The following is a 19,594-nucleotide window of genomic DNA, read 5'->3' on the forward strand; positions in this document are numbered from 1 at the left end:
CTAACTGGTTTTGATTGTAGTTTACTAGACAACTGGACAGAAAATGAAACGGGCCGAAATGGTTGTTGGCCCCAACTGAATGGAACGATCTGCAGTCAGCTACGGTCCAATTAGCACAATTAAATCTTTTCTTTTTCCCCAAAATTAAAATGAAGGGCTCAAATGGAATGGAAAGTGGAAAGAGGAATTGTTGCGACTGTGGCAGATGATTCAGTGTCTAAACTCTAAAATGTGCCAACAAGGCACAAGCTAAATTTAGAGAGGATTGTGGTGTCCTGCTTTGAAATAGAAATGGCATGATTTGATCCGAGTTATTTATGACTAATTGTAGGTTTTGACTTTCAAAATAGCATGAACAGCTCGAATCAGTTGTAAAAAAATGTGGCTTAATCTCAGCCAGTTATCATCAAACATCGGACACTACGTAGCCGTGATTCAAGAACAAGCGAGCAACATATAGTACTACTCACTCAAACATTTTGTGTTAATACAAGTTGGTTCAATTGATTAGGACGGATCATTTTTCTCACAAAAAAGTTGTATATTTGAATTGTACTATTGATGTGAGATACAAAACTTTTCACTGTCTATGTGAGAGATTTATTGGTGAACGAACCTCCTACTACCGTTGTGAGGGTTATATTAGTGGATGATCTATGAAATCCTTTACTATTGATGTGAGAGTTGTATTGGTAGATTTGTGATGATCATCGGAGCCGTACCCACTCAGTCATCTTTTTATTTTTCTTAACAAAAAAGAACAAGTAAATTTTATATATACTATCAGTGTATACACTATCACGATTGGATTGATGACACATAAGTAAATTTTAGATTTTAGATTTAAATTTTATACATATGACATATATTTAATGGTGATAATATATACACTTACAGTATATATAAGATTAATAATAATAAAAAAAACTCAAACATTTGGTTAACGATGTTTTTGGCCTGTGGACCTGTGGCATAAGTAGGGCTGCAAACGAGTTGAGCCGAATCGAGTTTTGAGCTAATCGAGCTGAGGCTCGACTAAATTTTATCAAGCTCGAGCTCGACGAGCCGGCAATTTTCAAGCTCGAGCTCGACTCGAATCAAGTCGAGCTCGAAAAAAATAAAAAATAATTATTTTATTTTTTAAAAAATAAATAAAATAATATTTTTTTCTTAATAAATAATAAAATATTAAGGATATATACGTAATTTTACTGTGAAAATAAAAAATAAAAAAAATATATATAATATACGTAATTTTATTATTAAATAAAAAAAAATATATATATATATATACTCAAACTCGCCAGCCGGCTCGCGAGTTAACGAGTTTAATATTCTGAACTCGAGTTCGACTCGAGCCGGCTCGAGCTCGACTCAAGCTTGACTCGAGCGGCTCGATTCGTTTGTAGTCCTAGGCACAAGGCAACAAGATCCAAAAAAAAAAAACTGTACCTAGTACATGCAGGAAACCAGATCCGAAATAAAAGTGTACCTAGTACCTACAGCAAATAAAAGGGTCCGGAGCTTGAACGGCCAAGATCGATTTCACCAATCTCCATAAACCCCAGACAGACCCCTTCATTATCTTATCCTTCTACCCACAATCTCCCTCCACCACTCCTGTAAAACCCCGCCAGGTTGAGCAACCAAACCTCCAAAACCCCTCAATCTACATTGCTCAACTTCCTCATCCTCCAATCTTCACCATCAATGAATCCTTGTTCTCTGCTAATAACTCACAAACCCCACTTTTCAGTCCCTTTAAAATCTTCCCTTTATAGAAAAACCATCACCATTTCCGCAGTGAACCATGCCTATTACTTTACTTCCAGTCCCTCTTTCCATTCTTTCACTACTTTCCTTCAGCGCCATAAAAATCCAGTCTTGAAGGTTATTTCTATAACAAAACTACTTGAATTGGCCCCTCTCTATAATTGCACTACATGGTGGAATTTATTTTTCATTTTTTTGTTCCTTATTCTTAATGCTGATGCAGGTGGAGGTTGCTAGGTGTTCGCAAGAAGATGCAGTTTTGGACCCTAAAGATGCTGCATTGCTGGTTTCTACTTGCATTACAAGGAATTTGGCTCCGGCATTGACGCTAGAGCAAGGTTTGGATTGTATTCAAGAGGCAGTTGAGAAGTTGAAGGCCAATCCTCCGTCTTGTCCAATTGGAATGGTTAGATTTCAGGTGTGTTTCTGATGACCCGCATTTGAATGTTAATATCTTCTTTTTGAATTCATAACGTGCAATAAAGTTTGACGTAATGAAGCATTATCAAAAAGCTTGTGATGCAATGCACACTCGTTATTTTCGAAATTCTCCATATATGGTGCTTGTAGGTGAATATTTTTCTCTTAATTTAGGAGGAATTGAACATTGTAATAGGTAATTTTCTTTATCCTTCTCACTGTATCATAGGAAAACGGGGATATTTGAAAAGTGATGCCTTGAAACAATGAATTTTAGTTCCATCATGATGCTAACTCATTGGCTGAATATTCAAGATTTTGCTGATTTCCTCTGTTGCTACTGCAATGTTTTGAATATTTACATAAAGTAATGCATGGTAATGTGTGCTCAGTTTGTAAGATGAAGTGTATTTATATAGTTATCGAACTGAACTTTATCCATGAGAATGCTGAATCAATAGGTTGCAGTGCCTCCAAGTCCAAAAGCTTTAAAATGGTTTTGCAGTCAACCTCAGTCAGGAGGGGTGTTTCCTCGATTTTTTCTTTCCAAGGAGGAGAATCCATCATACATGTCACTTGCTTTGGGTAGGACGTGTGGTGTTTTTGGAATTGGTGCCGCAGTCTATTTCAAGGGTCACTATTCTCATCCGTCTAGAGAGCATAGCGAGTTTCAAAGGTAATTTTGGATTTTCTTCTTTTTTGTGTGAAACTACGGTTGACTGATGTGATCAAGTATTATATTTGTTTTGGTTTTCTTCTTTTTGTAGATTTTCTAGTATCCATATTTGTTATTTCTGAGCCTTAGATTTCTTGCTCAAGAGTTAAAAAAAGCACCTGAGTCCCATCAACAAATTGTTGGACATGTAAAACTTACATTTGGCTGTCGTGATTCACTCAAAATTGCTATTGAATTGTAACACGAGGATGAGCAAGCTTAGTGAGTATGGATTTTTTTTTTCAATAAAAGCTTGGAGAAGTACATTTCTTTATTGAATTGAAAACTTTTTAATTATTTCTTTGGCAACCTGTAGATCTAAGTTGGGAAATGTTTTTATCTGTCTGAGAAATTTGAGCATAGCTGTTCCCGACGTATAGTCCGCTTGATGTTTTTATGGACCGTTTAAGAATAAATAAAACGTTTTTAAGATACTTGATGCATAAATTTTGTTAGCAGTTGTTCATTCAAAACTATCTTTGCTTCTTCACAATAAGAACGAAAGCATAGTTCGTCATGGAAACTAATGAAGTTAAAATATGGTCTTTAGCTAAAAATTTTGTTTAACTTCCTATTCATGAGGTGTGCTAAATGACTTCTATGGTGTTCCAGATCATATCCTGCTATGGAATTGGATATTCCAATGGCTTATGGTTTTTTGGATGTCAGTTTTGATGTAATTTCATCTTCTATGAAGTATGAAGCTGGTTCTTTTTACTTTTTCATTCCCCAGGTAAAGTTGTAATTTGTCTTTTGCAAATATGTCTAAAGCTGATGGTTTCTCCCTGGAATTGCACTTGCTAATCATGCTTTGATTCTTGTCTATGCTTTTTCAACAGATTGAGTTGCATGAATCAGAGGAGGTTACTGTCTTGGTTGCTAATCTTGCATGGAATGACTCTTCCACTTCTTTTTTTGCGAAAGCTATTCAGACCTATGAGATTGCTCTCTACCAGGTATTCTAAGGTTGTTCTCTTCACCTGCCAATTCTCTTTGCTCCGATTCAAGTTTCTCTTAGATCAATTTCAATATACGCCATTAATTGTTTCTTGTGTAGATTTTGAGTATAATTTAGATACCCTGAATGACGCAATAAGTAGAAAGCTACCTGGAAAGACTGATGCACCTTTCAAATGGTGAAGTGCACTTGCCTCCCTGTTTATCTTGCAGGATAGGAAATCTATCTGACTATGGTCTGACATGCTCTTTACTGATTCGGTTGTTAAACAACCGTGACATTTTCCTTGAAGCAAACTGCCACTTTAGCTAATGTCATGAGAAGTTTATGCTGTTAAATAGTAACTGCTTAAACAAAAAAGCAGTTAAATGACGGTTTTACCTTTCTAATTCCTAGAAGTTCATGCACTAAATAAGCATTTGCTTTTCAAACTAGAAGACGAGAAAGAAGCATTTTTTGCATTTTGTTTAGCCCGGGTGTTCATTTTTATTTGCTCTCATTCAGGCCAGATGTCATCTTTGGTCATTGATGGATGAATGCAGTAAGAAATGCATCAATGCCCTTCAAGTGTATGGGACCATGAAGGATAAAATTGCTGAGATGGTAAGATCTGAATCTGTGAAATCTCATACTGATGAAAACTTTATGCCATCAACTATAATTGTCTTATTACTTCTCTTATCTCCATTTGCATTGGCTCTTTCCTGCCATATGAATACAGTTTTGACTTTTTATTTGGGTTTCCTGCACTTTTTTGCATGGTTGACTTCTCTTATAGCTTTTTTATTAAGTTTTTTAATGTTCTCTCAGAGTTTTGGTTTTAACCTTCATATATTGGTCTCTGTGGTTTTTCCATTTCAAGTTTCTGCATTGGCAGGAGCTGATTAAAAAATGCTTGTTATATTTTCTGCTTAAATCAAATATTGAATGTTGGCATACTTATATTGTGGAAATCTATAACCTTTAGGTGTGCATGAGTGCTTTCCAGATAGGAGGAAGTCTTCTGGATGCTGGCACTCTGGAACTGGTATCCTCTTTATCCTGGTAATTTTCTTCCTCAGATAATTTAACTCTATATCCTCACTTGATGGTAATATGCTTCCACTCCTGGTTCAGATTTATTGTACTACTTTTGCTTGACTGGAGGAAACATAAAGCTGCCTGTTTTCATTCTTACAGAAAGATGCTCCACGATGTTCCAGCCAGTTTTCAGCCATGCTTTCGCCTTTGTCGGCTATTTCTAATAATATGGTTAGTAGTCGGTGTTACTGAAATTTTAAGCATATAGTTGCATTTTCTATTAGCAGAACAGCTGGACACCAACGAAATTTAGTTGGTCCACGAGGGGACATATAAGTTTGAGGATAAGGTACTCAATTTTTTTTGACTTCTGAGTTGAATCAGAGCAAATCCTGCTATATTAAACAATACAATATCTTGCTTGATCGAATCTTTGCTTCAATTTGAGCAGTAAAACATTGAGTTGGCAACATTTACTTGTGAGTTTGATCACATAGATCGAAGCATATCTAAGTCCAAAAGTAAGATCACTAGTGGTGTTCACCTTTTTGTACCTCTCCATTGACATGATTGGTTGACTTCTTAAAACTGAATGGAAATCTTGCTTTTCTTGTGTTCATCTTTGCTGCCTGTAAAGGATTTCTCTTGATATATAGTCTGTATAATTTTTTCTGATGCCTGTCTCTTTTGTTTGGAAAATCAGTAGTATAGGATGCTAAATGACTCTTCTACTAACTACTAATTGTTTTTGACGTGCTTTGCAGTACCACAGTGATTACTTCGATAAAACGGGGTACTCTACACCAGATTGTCCAAACATCAATTCCTTGTGGGCTTCCCTCATAATTGAAGAATGTACTCGACTTGGATTGACGGTAAGCCTTATTCTCAGCAATCTGATGTATGTGGGTTGGTTTACTTGTTTCTGATACTTTCTTCATCTAGTATATTTGTGTAGCTCCAGGGTCGAGGTCATCTCCCCTTGCAATTGCTGCATCAGCTCATCCCCTTACTACTTGTGTTGCATGCATTGACGAGCGCTCACTTTCCTTCCATGCTGTTGGTTTTGCGCGAGGTTCTCATAGTCCAGCAGTGATCATAACATCATCTGGTACCGCGGCTTCAAATCTTCTTCCTGCTGTAAGTCTAGCTACTTCCATGTTTCTGTTTGTTCCACTTATTGTTGTAAATGCTTGCTGCCTCATTCAAAATTCTAGATTAGTGTATTGCATACTGTTGTCCAATTCATTGCACATTGTAGCTTGTTCTCCTGGTATGTTACTCAATGTCTGAAAGCTTTATTCCAGTAAATGCCTGCTGTCTCGCTCAATTCTTCTAGATTAGCCTATAGCATACTGTTGTTCAATAAATACCTTGCAGACAACAGTTTGTTTTACTATCATTACTACAGCTACATGTCATCCTATTCCACATTGAGATCGGTGATAATTTTGTATTCTTTTTCTTTTTGGGTTATTGTTCTATCCTTTGATTTAAAAGTTCTGAATAATTTGATCTGGTTGTGAAGAAATTGATTGCATCATTATTACTATTATGCAATTATTGAAATAGAAATCTACAGGTCGTGGAGGCGAGTCAAGATTTTTTACCACTTATATTACTTACAGCGGACCGTCCTCCTGAGCTGCAAGATGTTGGTGCAAATCAAGCAATCAATCAGGTACTTGATTTTGATATGAGCAGCTTTTTTATGTGTATAGATTCAAAATTTCGATGTCTTTAGTTGGTCTGCCCTTCAAGTTTAAATTGTCTTGTTAATTTTGTTAGATAGAAGGATTTGTGTTTGCTTCATATAATGGTTTGCTAGTTTCAGTTATTCACCAGCTGACTACAGGATCTGCTGGCAATGACAATCAAAAGAAAGAGCCAATAAGTAGTTAGCAATTATTCAATCTTCCTAAAAAGATATGAAGTGTGCTTTTATGGGCTTTCTCATAATCAACCTTTTTCTTTTTTTTCACTAAATTTACTGATTTAAAATTTTCTATTAGGTCAACCATTTTGGTCCCTTTGTGAGGCATTTCTTTGGTCTTCCTGCACCCACCGATGACATTTCTGCAAGGACGGTACTTACTACTCTTGACTCTGCAGTGAATATAGCAACCTCTTCCCCATGTGGTCCTGTTCATATCAACTGCCCTTTCCGAGAGCCATTGGCAAAAACTCCAAGTATATGGAATGATAGCTGTTTGAAAGGATTAGATTTTTGGATGTCATCTACTGAACCATTTACCACATATATTGAAGTACAACATTCTATTTCAAGTGCTCGTATTCATGCTGATATGGATGAAGTCATTAAAGTCATTGAAAGGGCAGACAGAGGGCTTTTGATCCTTGGTGCCATTCATACTGTGGATGATATTTGGGCAGCTCTTCTCCTTGCTAAACACCTGCTGTGGCCAGTAGTGGTTGACATCTTGTCAGGGTTACGACTCAGGAAGTACATGGCTTGCTTCTCTAATACTGAAGATGATATTTTGTTCATTGATCACCTTGACCATCTGCTGCTCTCAGAAAAAGTCAGGAACTGGATGAAGGTAGATGTGGTAATTCAGGTATCTCCAAGCTCCTTTTATTTTGCATGAATGAAGTAAGTTGATCTTATAAGAAGTTAAAGTCAAATGATGTGAGGAAGAACAAAACTAAATCTTTTTTTGCAAAAAAATACCTTTCGTTTATTTGGGTTATTCTTTTTTGACACAAGGTATTCGGAAATCCCACCAGAAGGTTCAGTACCTGTAGGAACTTGAAAGATCTCGTCTTTTTTGCATTATATTGAGATCTCAGATCTTTAGGAATTAGAATATTTAGAATGTCCATTGCACAAACTCGAATACGAACTTTATGAAATGTTAAAAGTTCCTAAAACCTAAAAATCTATGTTTGAATTTGCAACAGTGCTTCAATTGATGTTTGTCAAGGATGTGGTAGTTTTTTTTATACAAGTACTTCTATGTCTTTATGCTTGAGTGGCCTTCCATATGCATAATTTTAGTGTATTTGCACCATGACAGATCGGAAGTCGGATAACAAGTGCACGCATTCAGGAGATGCTAGAGCATTCCTTTCCTTGCTCATACATAATGGTTGATAATCACCCAAGACGTCATGATCCTTTGCACATTGTAACTCATAGGATCCGAAGTACTAGTACTGAGTTCACCAATTATTTGCTTAAAGCTTGTTCACCGTATCTTTGCAGCAAATGGAATGGTTACCTACGTGCATTGGACATGATGGTGAGTGACAGGCTTTCTGGTTCTATCGTCTTTCTGTGTCATCGGTTTTTTAAATTATTCCTCTAGTCCTTTAGAAAATGTGATTGTTATGTTGGGTGGGTTGAAAAAGAAGAAATTATGCAAAAACTCATTTTAGTAGTATGGTGAAGGATAATATGTGAAACATTTGCTAGGGCAACTGATTGTGATCATTGAACATATTCAAAGAAGACAAAGAATATGCTAATTGTCATAATAGTAGATTATATATTTAAGATGATTGTATGAAGAAAATAAAGTGGAAAGAGCACATAAATTCTAGTAGAGCTATTGAATCATGGCCTTACATGGATAAAATTGAAGAAGAGCAGATAGTATGAAATGCAATGGAGGGCAACTGTTGAAACTATTATTGATAAGATTGGACAAATTCTTACTTTTTATTTGATCCGGATTTGTTGTGTGACTTCGTGAAAATATGCTTTTCCTGCATATGCTGGGAATGCTAACCTTCTTTATATATATGTGTCTGAGGATGGAGTATAATATGCACTTAAATTTGTTCCACCTGGAATATCTTCCTAATATTCCGCTAACAAGTGGGACAAAACATACAGGTCGGTTAGCCAATAATTCAACTCATACTAATTGCTACATCCTTTTGCCTGGATGATGTTATAGTCATATCACTTAGACAAGATAATGCATCTTTTCCATTATGTAACTAAGTTTTGACATGATAATAGAATGGAAGTAGTTAACCATGCTCCCCGAATATATATATATAGACACACACACACATATACAAACACACACATACACTTTCCAAGAAAAAGCATGAAGAACATTACAGAAAATAAGCATCTTTTAATGTTATCATTTAATTGTTTCAATAACTTAATGTGGTGGCTGTATTCTAGTCTAAGCTTTTATCAAGTCAAAAATACGATTGACTCGATCACAGTGGATCATAATTTTCTGTTTATTAGAAGATGATCTCGTTCACTTTGTTCCCCTGGATTGCATTTGTAAACTCTCTTTATATTCTGCAGGCTGCTTGGGAGATGTCATTTTTAATCAGTTCAGAGTGCTCCCTAACTGAACCTTATGTTGCTCATATTCTCCCGGAAATCCTTGACTACGAGTCGGCTGTATTTCTTGGAAATAGCATGCCAATACGTGATGCAGACATGTATGGATCTAACAAGGCACAAAATACACATGGTGCTTTAATGCTCAACTTGGGCTTGCCATGTCATTGGATACAGGTAGTTGGGAACAGAGGAGCTAGTGGGATTGATGGTTTGCTTAGTGCAGCTGTTGGTTTTGCTGTTGGCTGCAATAAAAGAGTGAGTGTTCACATCTGTATCTGTAACATAAAGTATCTATCCTAGTCTCTTTTGTAGTTTTGCTCGGAATGTTATGTTGGAGTATGAATAAGTTTCATGGTGCCAGAAAAAAAAAATTATGGTACAAATTGCAACTTTGAAGAAACTCTATTCTATTGACTTCCCATTTTTCTTGGCAATATTTTGACCTATAATTGGGCCTATAGGCTATTGCATAAATAGCGCTTTCACTACATTGCCTTCACAAGTTGGCTGCTCAGCAGCGCCTCTATTTTTGTGTTCATTGATGCTATTTAATGGGACACAGGCAGATTTCTGGAACTAAAATTGATTATCTGCTTTTCTAGTCATATGGAATCAGGTGTTATATGTGAAACATTACTTTGGTTTTTATGTTTTTAAAAGTGTATTCTGCAAAGCACTTCTGCTAGGGTTGTCTTTATTACCTTCTTTTTCCTCTTACAGTTCTTCTATAAGATCAGGGGATTTTTTGGGAAATTGGTTTTCAAATTAAGGAGTGCATACATTAGGACTTAGAAAGTATGCACAGCTAGTGATCCTAAATTCTCTATGTGTTTGTGTATCAATTCACTTTAACATTACATTTTTCCTTTCTGTTTACACTAGTTCAGTTTTTCTTCCCTTAAAGGAAATGTAAGTTCTTTTATGAATAACTTACTTTGTGAAAGCATTAGTTTAGATAGCCCTACTTAAGTAGTATCAGCTCTCTCTCTCTCTCTCTCTCTCTCTCTCTCTCCCATTGTCTTGAGCTTTGTGTTTGTAATCTTTGACTTATGGTTTTATCTGGTTCAGAGCTCTTTTGCATTCATACTCCCTGAAAGAAGTTTTATATTCCTTTTTTCCTTTGGGTGGAAGAAGGATAATGAGTTATCTTTTTTCCTGGATGTCTATCTACCGAACATAAAGACATAGTTGCTTGGCTCTGTGCTTCTATGTGTTTTGATTAAAGTTACTTACTTGATGAAGCTCGTCAATCTTTGCTCCAATTCTTTTATCCTTGCATTTAGGTTCTCTGTGTGATTGGAGATGTTTCTTTTCTCCACGACTCAAATGGATTGTCACTCTTGGGTCAAGGGTAATGAGTTGTTCCTCCACTCTCTCTCTCCCCCCACGCCCCCTCTGTGTGTGATAATCAGTGTTGAACTTCCCTGGTGGTTTTCTCTTTAGTCCAGCTATTTACTCACATTTCTGTTTTTGGAGGGTAACAAAATTCACAGCTAGCAACTGAAAATATGTAATGTTTGAAGGATTTTGCGGAAGCCGATGACAATAGTTGTAATAAACAATCATGGTGGAGCAATCTTTAGCCTTCTACCAATTGCAGCTATGACAGAGCGAAGAGTTTTAGATCAGTTCTTCTACACATCTCACAATGTTTCAATACATAACCTTTGTCTGGCAAATGGGTAAGTCATTCCATCGTTATGTTTCAATAACCAGAATGCTATCACTGGTTTTTCTTCCCCAACCCAAGCTCTTGTAGGGTAGTTTTGATTTCATTTACAGCGACTGCAGAGGTAAGTTAAATTTGCTTCTTTCTGATCTAAGTGATGCTGATACCAATCTGTAATCTAAACAAAGAAGCCTTCAGTTTCGACCATGATCATGTTTCACTGTGCTTTTAAGCAAATTAGTTATTTTCTGGACAGATTATTAAGCCAATTACCAATTAGAGTTGTACTTTTAGAGTCAACATATTTGGCTGATTCCTTTGCACTCAACGTTTAACTTGGATTGACTAGAGAAGTATGTATTCTTTAAAGTACTATTGATGTATTTCTTCTTCAACATTATTGAACTTTGCATATGCAGTGTGAAGCATGTACAAGTGCACACAAAAATGGATTTGCTGGACAGCTTATTCACGTCTCAGTGTGAAAAGGTCGATTGTGTTATAGAAGTTGAGAGCTGCATTGATGCCAATGCCAACTTTCACAGGTACTCAGGTTTGAAATGGCTTGAATTACTTTACAGCTTTGTGACTTTCTTTCTCTGCTGACATATTTTCGTTATAGTGATTTGAGAAAATTTAGTCGCCAAGCAGCAGAGCAGACTATGGATATCTTTTCACTTTCAACTTCAGTTACCACCGGACAGGTGCAGGGATTCATCATTGGTAGAATTACTAAAATGGATTATTCTCTCTATAGGCAAGTTCTATGAGATGGATGTATTTTGAAACATTTTCAGGGTTTCAGAAATTCACTGTTTTACCTTATAAACATTAGTATTCCATGGCAGGGTTAACCTGTGTGCTCCACCTACTTCAACTTCAGGCAGCAATGAATCTACCACATTCTATAGAGAGGGCTTTGTTCTTAGCTTGTCTCTTGAAGATGGAAGTACTGGGTATGGGGAGGTAAGCTTATATTTTCACAGGAAGGCATCTATGTTGATCATGAAATTATGAGATTTTGATCAATTTGTAAAAAAATTATCAGACATAGATGTTTTAGTGTGTGTGTGATCCAGAATTCAAATTTTGTAGCCAGTTGATCAATGTAGCAGAATCTCCTTTATTTGGTTTTCATAGGTCAAATTTTAAACATAGAGCTTATAACATCCTGAGCTGAAATGAGCAGTGATAAAGATTTCCTTCATGCAAAACCATTTTAACTTCATCCTAGATTACACAGAGTTAGTTGGACAATTCTTTTACTGTTCTGTTTTGGCTTTGCAGTTGGATAGATTTATTGGCTTTTAGTTTTCAGAGTTCCAAGATAATTCTATGTATTGGTGCTTCAGGAGAAGATTTTCCTTTAGATTAAATGGAAAAAAAAAAACCTGTGGTAATCAGGCAAACTGATATGCGACATTTTGCAGAATACCCTCAGTTCCTAGGTTCATGATAATTGGACACTTGATACCTGAAAGGAAGAACATAACTATCTCTTAAACATGTTGTATTCTTGACTTTCAGAAAGGTGCATCTCATAAACATATATTTGCCCATAATGATCTTGTGTTTGCTCATGGCACCTGCTTACTGCTTTTATGCTATCATGCTCTTGTGATAGTCTTTGCTAGTTTAGTACTTCTCTTTGTAGCAAAGCGAACAAGCCTGCTCTTGTTACTCATGATTTACCATTTCAACAGGTTGCACCTCTTGAAATCCACAAGGAAAATTTGCTCGATGTTGAAGAGCAGCTTAGGTTCCTAATTCACATGTTAGAAGGAGCTAAAATTGATTATTTCCTTCCTTTACTAAAGGGTTCTTTTTCCGCCTGGATATGGCACACTTTAGGTATCCTGGTAGGTCAAGAAATCTTTACAGCAATTACGTATCATTTGGCCACTTCTAATGTACTATTTACACATGATGGTATCTTCTCTGCTTGACTGCTTTCTAATTTCGACTCTGCTGCATTGTTGATGTCTAGCCAAGCTCCATTCTTCCAAGTGTTAGATGTGGTTTGGAGATGGCTGTTCTCAATGCAGTTGCAGCAAAAGAAGGTTCCTCTATGTTGAATATACTCTTCCCAAAGACAGTAGATTTACCCAAGAAGTTTTTGAATGTCCACATCTGTGCACTTATTGACTCTGTTGGGAGTCCACTGGACACGGCATACATTGCAACTTCACTGGTTAAAGAGGGTTTTATTGCTGTAAAGATGAAGGTGAGAGCAGTCATCCCTAAATATCTGTACTTCAAATTCTTTTTTTCTTGTCAATGGTTGAAATGCGGAATGAGAATGCTTATTATACAGTAAAGCTTGATCTTTATTATGGAGTAAAGCTTGATCTCTGGCTCTTAAACCCTCGGTTGGGTTCAGAGTATGAACAGAATTTCATTTTACAGGTAGCTCGTCGGGCTAATGTGATTGAGGATATTGCTGTAATACAAGAGGTAAGAAGGAAGGTGGGAGATCAAGTTGAACTTCGTGTGGATGCAAATCGGAATTGGACATATGATGAAGCAATTCAATTTGCCAATTCTGTCAAGAATTGTCGACTCCAGTACATTGAGGTATCTCCTCCCATGTATGTATGTATGTATGTAAATGTGTGTATATAATTTAGCAATTGTAAGTGGAATTGTGCCTGGGAGAATACCGTCCGTATTTTCTACTTCTAAAAGACCATACCTGATAGCAATGATAAAATTCTTCCTTCAGCTGTTACCAAAATGTTTTAGAAACTTGCAATGCTCTGCAAATGGCAAATTGAGCTGAATAAATTCTTTTGAACTTTTGTTGCCTTCTGACTTGGCTTCCCTCCAGTTTGAATGATAGTACTGCTTGCCTTCATCACAAATTTTATTATACGACATGAGTTTAACCTGCTACCATTGTATTCTAGTGTAGTTAATCATTTTACATTCAGTTTGACTGATAATACTGCTTTCCTTTGTTACAAATTGTTATAAATTTTTATAAAGCTTTCCTGAAGTTCTAAATTACAGGAACCTGTTAGATATGATGATGATATAATCAAATTCTGCGAGGAGACTGGCTTGCCAGTTGCTCTGGATGAAACTGTCAACTGTATTAGAGAGAATCCTTTTGACGTCCTCAACCGATTCAACCATTCTGGAGTAGTTGCTATAGTAAGGATTTGGACATCTTTTTCAATACTGTAAAGATCTGCAGTTGTGGTTGTGAATTTTATCATATTTTGAAGCAACTTTTTGTTTATAAAAAAAGGTACTCCTGCTTGTAACTACAACAAGCTACATTTAGCCAACTACCATGTGGTATATTGGTGTGGAGTTCAGAGCTGCAATAAACACGCATGTTTATTTAGAAATGGTATATGGTGGTTTAAACTAGTAATTTCAACTGTTTATTTATTGAAGAAAGTAAGTGCTGGATAGTTCCTATTGCTTCACTATTTCCCTCGTAAAGTTTAAGAGTATTGCTTCAGCATGACACATGACCACAATAAGAACTAGACACTCGGTTGAACAGCAAATGGAATAATGGCAATCGATATCAAACACTCCATGTATTGTTATCTTATCTTGAAAAGGTTTCTCTCTGAAATTTGTCACAGTTAGGAAAGATCGCCTGTTGTCTCAAGCCTCACTATGTTTTCACACTTTTCCTGTTAGGTTATCAAACCAAGCCTTATTGGGGGTTTTGAAAATGCATCTCTGGTTGCACGATGGGCTCAGCAACAAGGGAAGATGGCAGTTGTTAGTGCTACATTTGAAAGTGGCCTGGGCTTGTCATCCTATGTTCAATTCTCTTGCTATCTTGACCTGCAAAGTGCAGATATATGTAGACTGATGGATAAGGAACCATCAGCATGTATAGCCCATGGTCTTGGAACATACAGATGGTTTACTGAAGATGTGACTCTAGAGCCATTAAACATCTGTTGTAATTCAAAAACTGGCATTGTTGAGGCATGTGCTACTGATGCTGGTCAACATCTGCAGCACTTCCAAATCAATCAAAATGTGGTTGTGCAAAATTTTGATCAGGAAAATGTTCACAATTACAGGTTGACAGTTGATTTAGAGGGTTTCTCATTTTCCTTCAATGTTCTAGAGATGGGTCAAAGCATTGCTGTAAGTAGTAGATCACAATATCCTTGACTAGTTGATTGTACCTGTTCACATGCTTCTCCTTATAATCTTTGAATACAGTATTCAGAAAACTTCAGATTATTACATCAGTTAAATCTAATTTGAGATATGTTTGTAATAGAGCTCAAAGGAAGACAGTGTCAAGGGCAGCTGAAATAATTTCTGTCTTCTGATGTCCTGAGTATCGTTGCAGGCCTTGTCTTTTATCAAAATACTTAACATCACAATTATGATATGTACATAATAAGTGCATTGTAAAATGATTCCATTTCCTTAGTGTGACTTGGTATAGTACGGTTCCTACTTTGAGGTCTGTTATGCTTAAAGGGTAATCTTATTCCTAGAGGTACAACTCACTTCATTTACATTTGTGTTCTTCTCATGGTGCAGGGAAATGTAGTTGTATTTCTGCATGGTTTCCTGGGTACTGGTCAAGACTGGATCCCCATCATGAAGGCTATGTCAATGTCAGCACGATGTATTGCTATTGACCTTCCTGGGCATGGTGGATCAAAGTTAAAAACTGATTCAGCAGCCAAACCTAGTTTATCCATACATGTCATTGCTGAGATGTTATGCCAGTTGTTTCCTCATATAACTCCTGAAAAGGTTATCCTTGTTGGATACTCAATGGGTGCAAGGGTTGCTTTACATATGGCCCTAAAATGCAGCGACAAGGTAAAGACATCCATGTTTATATTGCATTTACAGTTTATAGATTCTAGTTTACTTTTCAGAATCAGCAAGTTAATGAGAATCTGGGATGTGTGGTTGAAGGTTGAAGGAGCTGTCATTATTTCAGGAAGCCCAGGATTGGTTGATCCACTGGCAAGAAAGTTGCGAAGGGCTAGGGATGATTTCAGAGCAAGTTCCCTTGTTTCTAATGGGCTTGAGTTCTTTTTAGATGCCTGGTATGCAGAAGGGCTGTGGACAAGGTAATGATGGTTTTCGCTCTTTTAACTTGCTTTTGTCCTTGGTCCATTATAATTGAGATGCCGTTTTCAAATGCATGGACTCCTTTCCTGCTTTCCTCCTTCATGCAGTTTAAGGAGCCATCCGTATTTTAAAAAGGTATTGGCCAGCCGCTTGCAGCATGATGAGTTGCAGACTCTTGCAAAAGTTCTATCTGATTCGAGTATTGGGAGGCAGCAGTAAGTCTGCAGAAATTCATAATACATGCTAAATTTGAATTTCTTAAATAACTTTGCTAAATCTGGATTTTTATGCATATCTGTATGTGATGGGTTTCTCGAGAGTAAGAAAATTGATTGACTATTTGCCTCCAACTATTATTGACCAATTTTAACTGTCATTTTTGACGTTCCAATAGTGTAATTAGCATTTCACTTTCATTTGAAGTTAATTTGCAAAATAAAGTTGCTACATGGCATATAAATCTTAATCATAAGAATGTATAAATTCTTATTAATGTCTTAATAGTTTAGAAATGTAAAAAGCTAAACATTATGCACTGATTAAGGTTCTATTCCACTAATATGGAATGCATGGGTAGATTCTTCTACAGCATCTCCTCACATCGGATAAGCTAATATTTCAAAACTAACCTAAATAAATATAAGTCAAGCTTTGACACAATTATGACACAATTTCTGAAGATATAAAAACATTTGTGAAATGCAAGGGTTTGTTGGATTCCTTTGGACCCTGAACCTGTGGTGTATGATATAGATATTAAACATCTCTGTCATCTCAAATTGTTGAAGCAATATGGGCTTGTTGCAGTTGGTGGACGTGTATCTTTTGACTCATCTTAGCTACAGTCACATGTTCTAATCTGGCCAAATAGTTTTGATTTTATCTGAGTCATTGTATTTTCATAAAGTAAAATTTAGGGTTAGTAATCTTTCTTCCTTTTCATGACAGACCATTGTGGGATGACCTGAAGCATTGCAAAATACCACTTCTATTCATTGTTGGAGAGAAGGATCTAAAGTTCAAGAATATTGCTTGGCAGATGGTTAACAAATACTGTACAGGGACTAGAGAGAGTCCAAAACTAATTGAAATCTTAAATTGTGGTCATGCTGTGCATCTTGAGAATCCTCTCCCTGTCATCAGTGCAGTCAGGCAGTTCTTAAAGAGAATAGAAAAGGCTTCAGTTCTTAGCAATAGATGATGCAGGTGTGTTATAAGTAAAAAGATAATGTGCCAGATCACTGTCATGCTACTATCTTTCAGGGTGAGCAAGAGGACAGAAACTGCAATACCACCAAAATTTTGTTCCAATCTTCCTGAGATGGGATAATATTATTAAGAAACAACCTAGGAAAGATACAGTATTATTAAGAAACAACCGAGGAAAGATTCATCAACTGTGTATGGAAAGCATGTACTGTTGCTGCTGCCCACCTCAGGAAATTAGGGAATCTAAGCTGTAGCTGTAGTCTACATGCTCAAGAATCCTGTTTATGGTGTGTGTTATGGAACGGTATTTACTTAAGCAGTATGAAAGTCGAAATGAGGGCAGAGGCTTGTTGTTGCCCACTTTATTCTCTGATTTCTGTTGTTTGGCAACTCATTCTTTTTAAACCTTCACGTTTTAGAAATTTGGTCGTGTCAATGCCAATGTCCAGACATTCATTCTATCTTACAGCTTGCCTAATGGAGGTTTGCATCATTGATTGAATTGATCCATTACATTCCATTGTTGGTCCACTTTAAGGTTTCGAGGCAAGTGATCTCTGAGATTATATGCTGGCGTCAGGATGATGATGAGACAACCTATTCTTAAAACTCTAAACTGATGTCTGCAGCATTCACGGATCTTTCTTGTATGGCGAAAGGCATGAGAAATGCTATTATAAGAATTTGGATAAAATACCAGAAACCCCCCTGTGGTTTGCCAAATGTACACTTTACCTCCCTATGATTTGGAAACTTATAATTTAACTTCCTGTCGTTTCAATTAAAGTGAAATCTGACGGAAAACATCTAAACTAACGTTTGAATAAAATGCCAAAATTGCCCTTCTATAAGTCAATTCCTCGGAAGAATGTTTCGTGCATTTGAGAATGGGTAAAATACCAAAAACTCTCCTGTGATTTGTTAAATGTACACTTTACCTCCTTATGGCTTGGAAACACATGGGGGTATCTTTGGCAAGTGAAAATATTATCGCAACCACAACTCTCAACAGAAGCGCGTGATACTCAAATACCGTTATTGTAGATGTTTTTCGTCAGATTTTACTTTAGTTGAAACGACATGAGTTAAATTGTAGGTTTCCAAATTATAGGGAGGTAAAGTGTACATTTGACAAACCACAGGGTGGGTTTTTGGTATTTTACCCTAAGAATTTTATGCATCAAGAAAAATGTCATGACAGATTTGGCATGAAATATGGCAATGAGGGACTAAATGCTGAGCCATTTAAGCAGCCTCAAATCCTCTCCCTGATCAGCAATTTTCATGGCACCTAAAGTTCTACTTTCTTGAGGTTCTTATCGCTATGGCTAAATACTAAAAAGAATGTTAGCAGAATTCATGGATATATAAGTATTGAATTCCATTGCATCTTAACTTGTATCTGAGAGAACAAGTTGATTAAAAATTCCCGTTTGACTCAATTGGTGAGGTGTGCGGGAGTGTGTACTGTGCACCATGACGGAAAGAAACTTTCCTTAGTTATTCACGCATTAGTTTTAATTCAAGAAAGGCAATTGGCTGCCTGATCAAGGAAGAGTAATCTCGTAGTCATCAACTACCGACTAAGACTTCAAATTCTTTGCAACAAAAATAAAAAGAAGCATTTTCAAACTTCAACTGTGTGATAATCTGCTAGAGTTTTTAAAGCATAGAAATGATCTGACTTTCTCCTGTTGATTGAATTGGTAAAACATTGTCATCGTCAAGGTTTTGACATGATGGCTGAAGCAGAGTTCTCAGTTATCTTTGAAACCCTTAATTAACATGGACCAGCCTATGCTTCATAGACATGCTTCATTTCATGCAATTAGGCATGCCTCATAAATATTTGGTCATTTCGTCTGGCGCTCAATTTCCTGCCTTTTCTGGGGTTCATTCATCTCCCAATGACTAATGCATGCATCATGTTCCATGTTTTAAGGCAGGATTGGAGGTAAGACAAAGGGACCTAGTAACTGGATAAGACTATTCTTGTTGGAATGTTTGGGGTTCACTCAACCCCAAACTAAAAGCTTCCAAGGTGGGTAACCTTTATTTATTTTTTTTGGGGGTAAAACTCGAACATTTTCTTTATTAAATTACTTTATATTAAAACATGGTCCTCTCCATTTTGGATTGAGGTGAAGCAATAGGTTGGAGATATAAATGGTATTTTACTTAGGGTTCATCTTATATATACTGATGGTATATATACTAACGGATATAGATGAATATCGCCTAATTTAAATTTCAATTCTTGCACACGCGGTTAGTCGCATGCACTGAGGGTAATCTATTTAGTTAATGTCTGTGTGTCACATCTCTTTTGTTGCAGTTTGTTGGACTAATAAACTTACTACTACCGTATTTGTGTGCAAAGTTGTGCATCTTGTTGGAATTAGAACAGGTCAATTTCACTTG

At 36.5% G+C, this 19,594-nt stretch overlaps 1 protein-coding gene across 1 annotated transcript; it reads left to right on the forward strand.

Moving 5' to 3' along the window:
• Window positions 1-1,555: 1,555 nt before the first annotated feature.
• LOC140004547 (protein PHYLLO, chloroplastic-like) lies at window positions 1,556-17,675 on the forward strand. Its single transcript, XM_072072182.1, has 28 exons — window positions 1,556-1,890; window positions 1,997-2,191; window positions 2,655-2,869; window positions 3,521-3,641; window positions 3,748-3,864; window positions 4,371-4,469; window positions 4,834-4,910; window positions 5,024-5,117; window positions 5,651-5,761; window positions 5,832-6,026; window positions 6,469-6,567; window positions 6,899-7,465; window positions 7,925-8,149; window positions 9,181-9,477; window positions 10,506-10,573; window positions 10,746-10,904; window positions 11,311-11,436; window positions 11,514-11,648; window positions 11,740-11,857; window positions 12,595-12,750; window positions 12,879-13,115; window positions 13,298-13,465; window positions 13,901-14,044; window positions 14,549-15,010; window positions 15,419-15,706; window positions 15,806-15,963; window positions 16,072-16,179; window positions 16,913-17,675. The coding sequence occupies exons 1-28, from the start codon at window positions 1,711-1,713 to the stop codon at window positions 17,163-17,165; spliced, it is 5,172 nt and encodes a 1,723-aa protein (XP_071928283.1). The 5' UTR covers window positions 1,556-1,710; the 3' UTR covers window positions 17,166-17,675.
• The last annotated feature ends 1,919 nt before the right edge of the window (window positions 17,676-19,594 follow it).

This window comes from Coffea arabica, chromosome 11e (assembly GCF_036785885.1).
Source record: "Coffea arabica cultivar ET-39 chromosome 11e, Coffea Arabica ET-39 HiFi, whole genome shotgun sequence".
NCBI classification, from domain to species: Eukaryota; Viridiplantae; Streptophyta; class Magnoliopsida; order Gentianales; family Rubiaceae; genus Coffea; species Coffea arabica.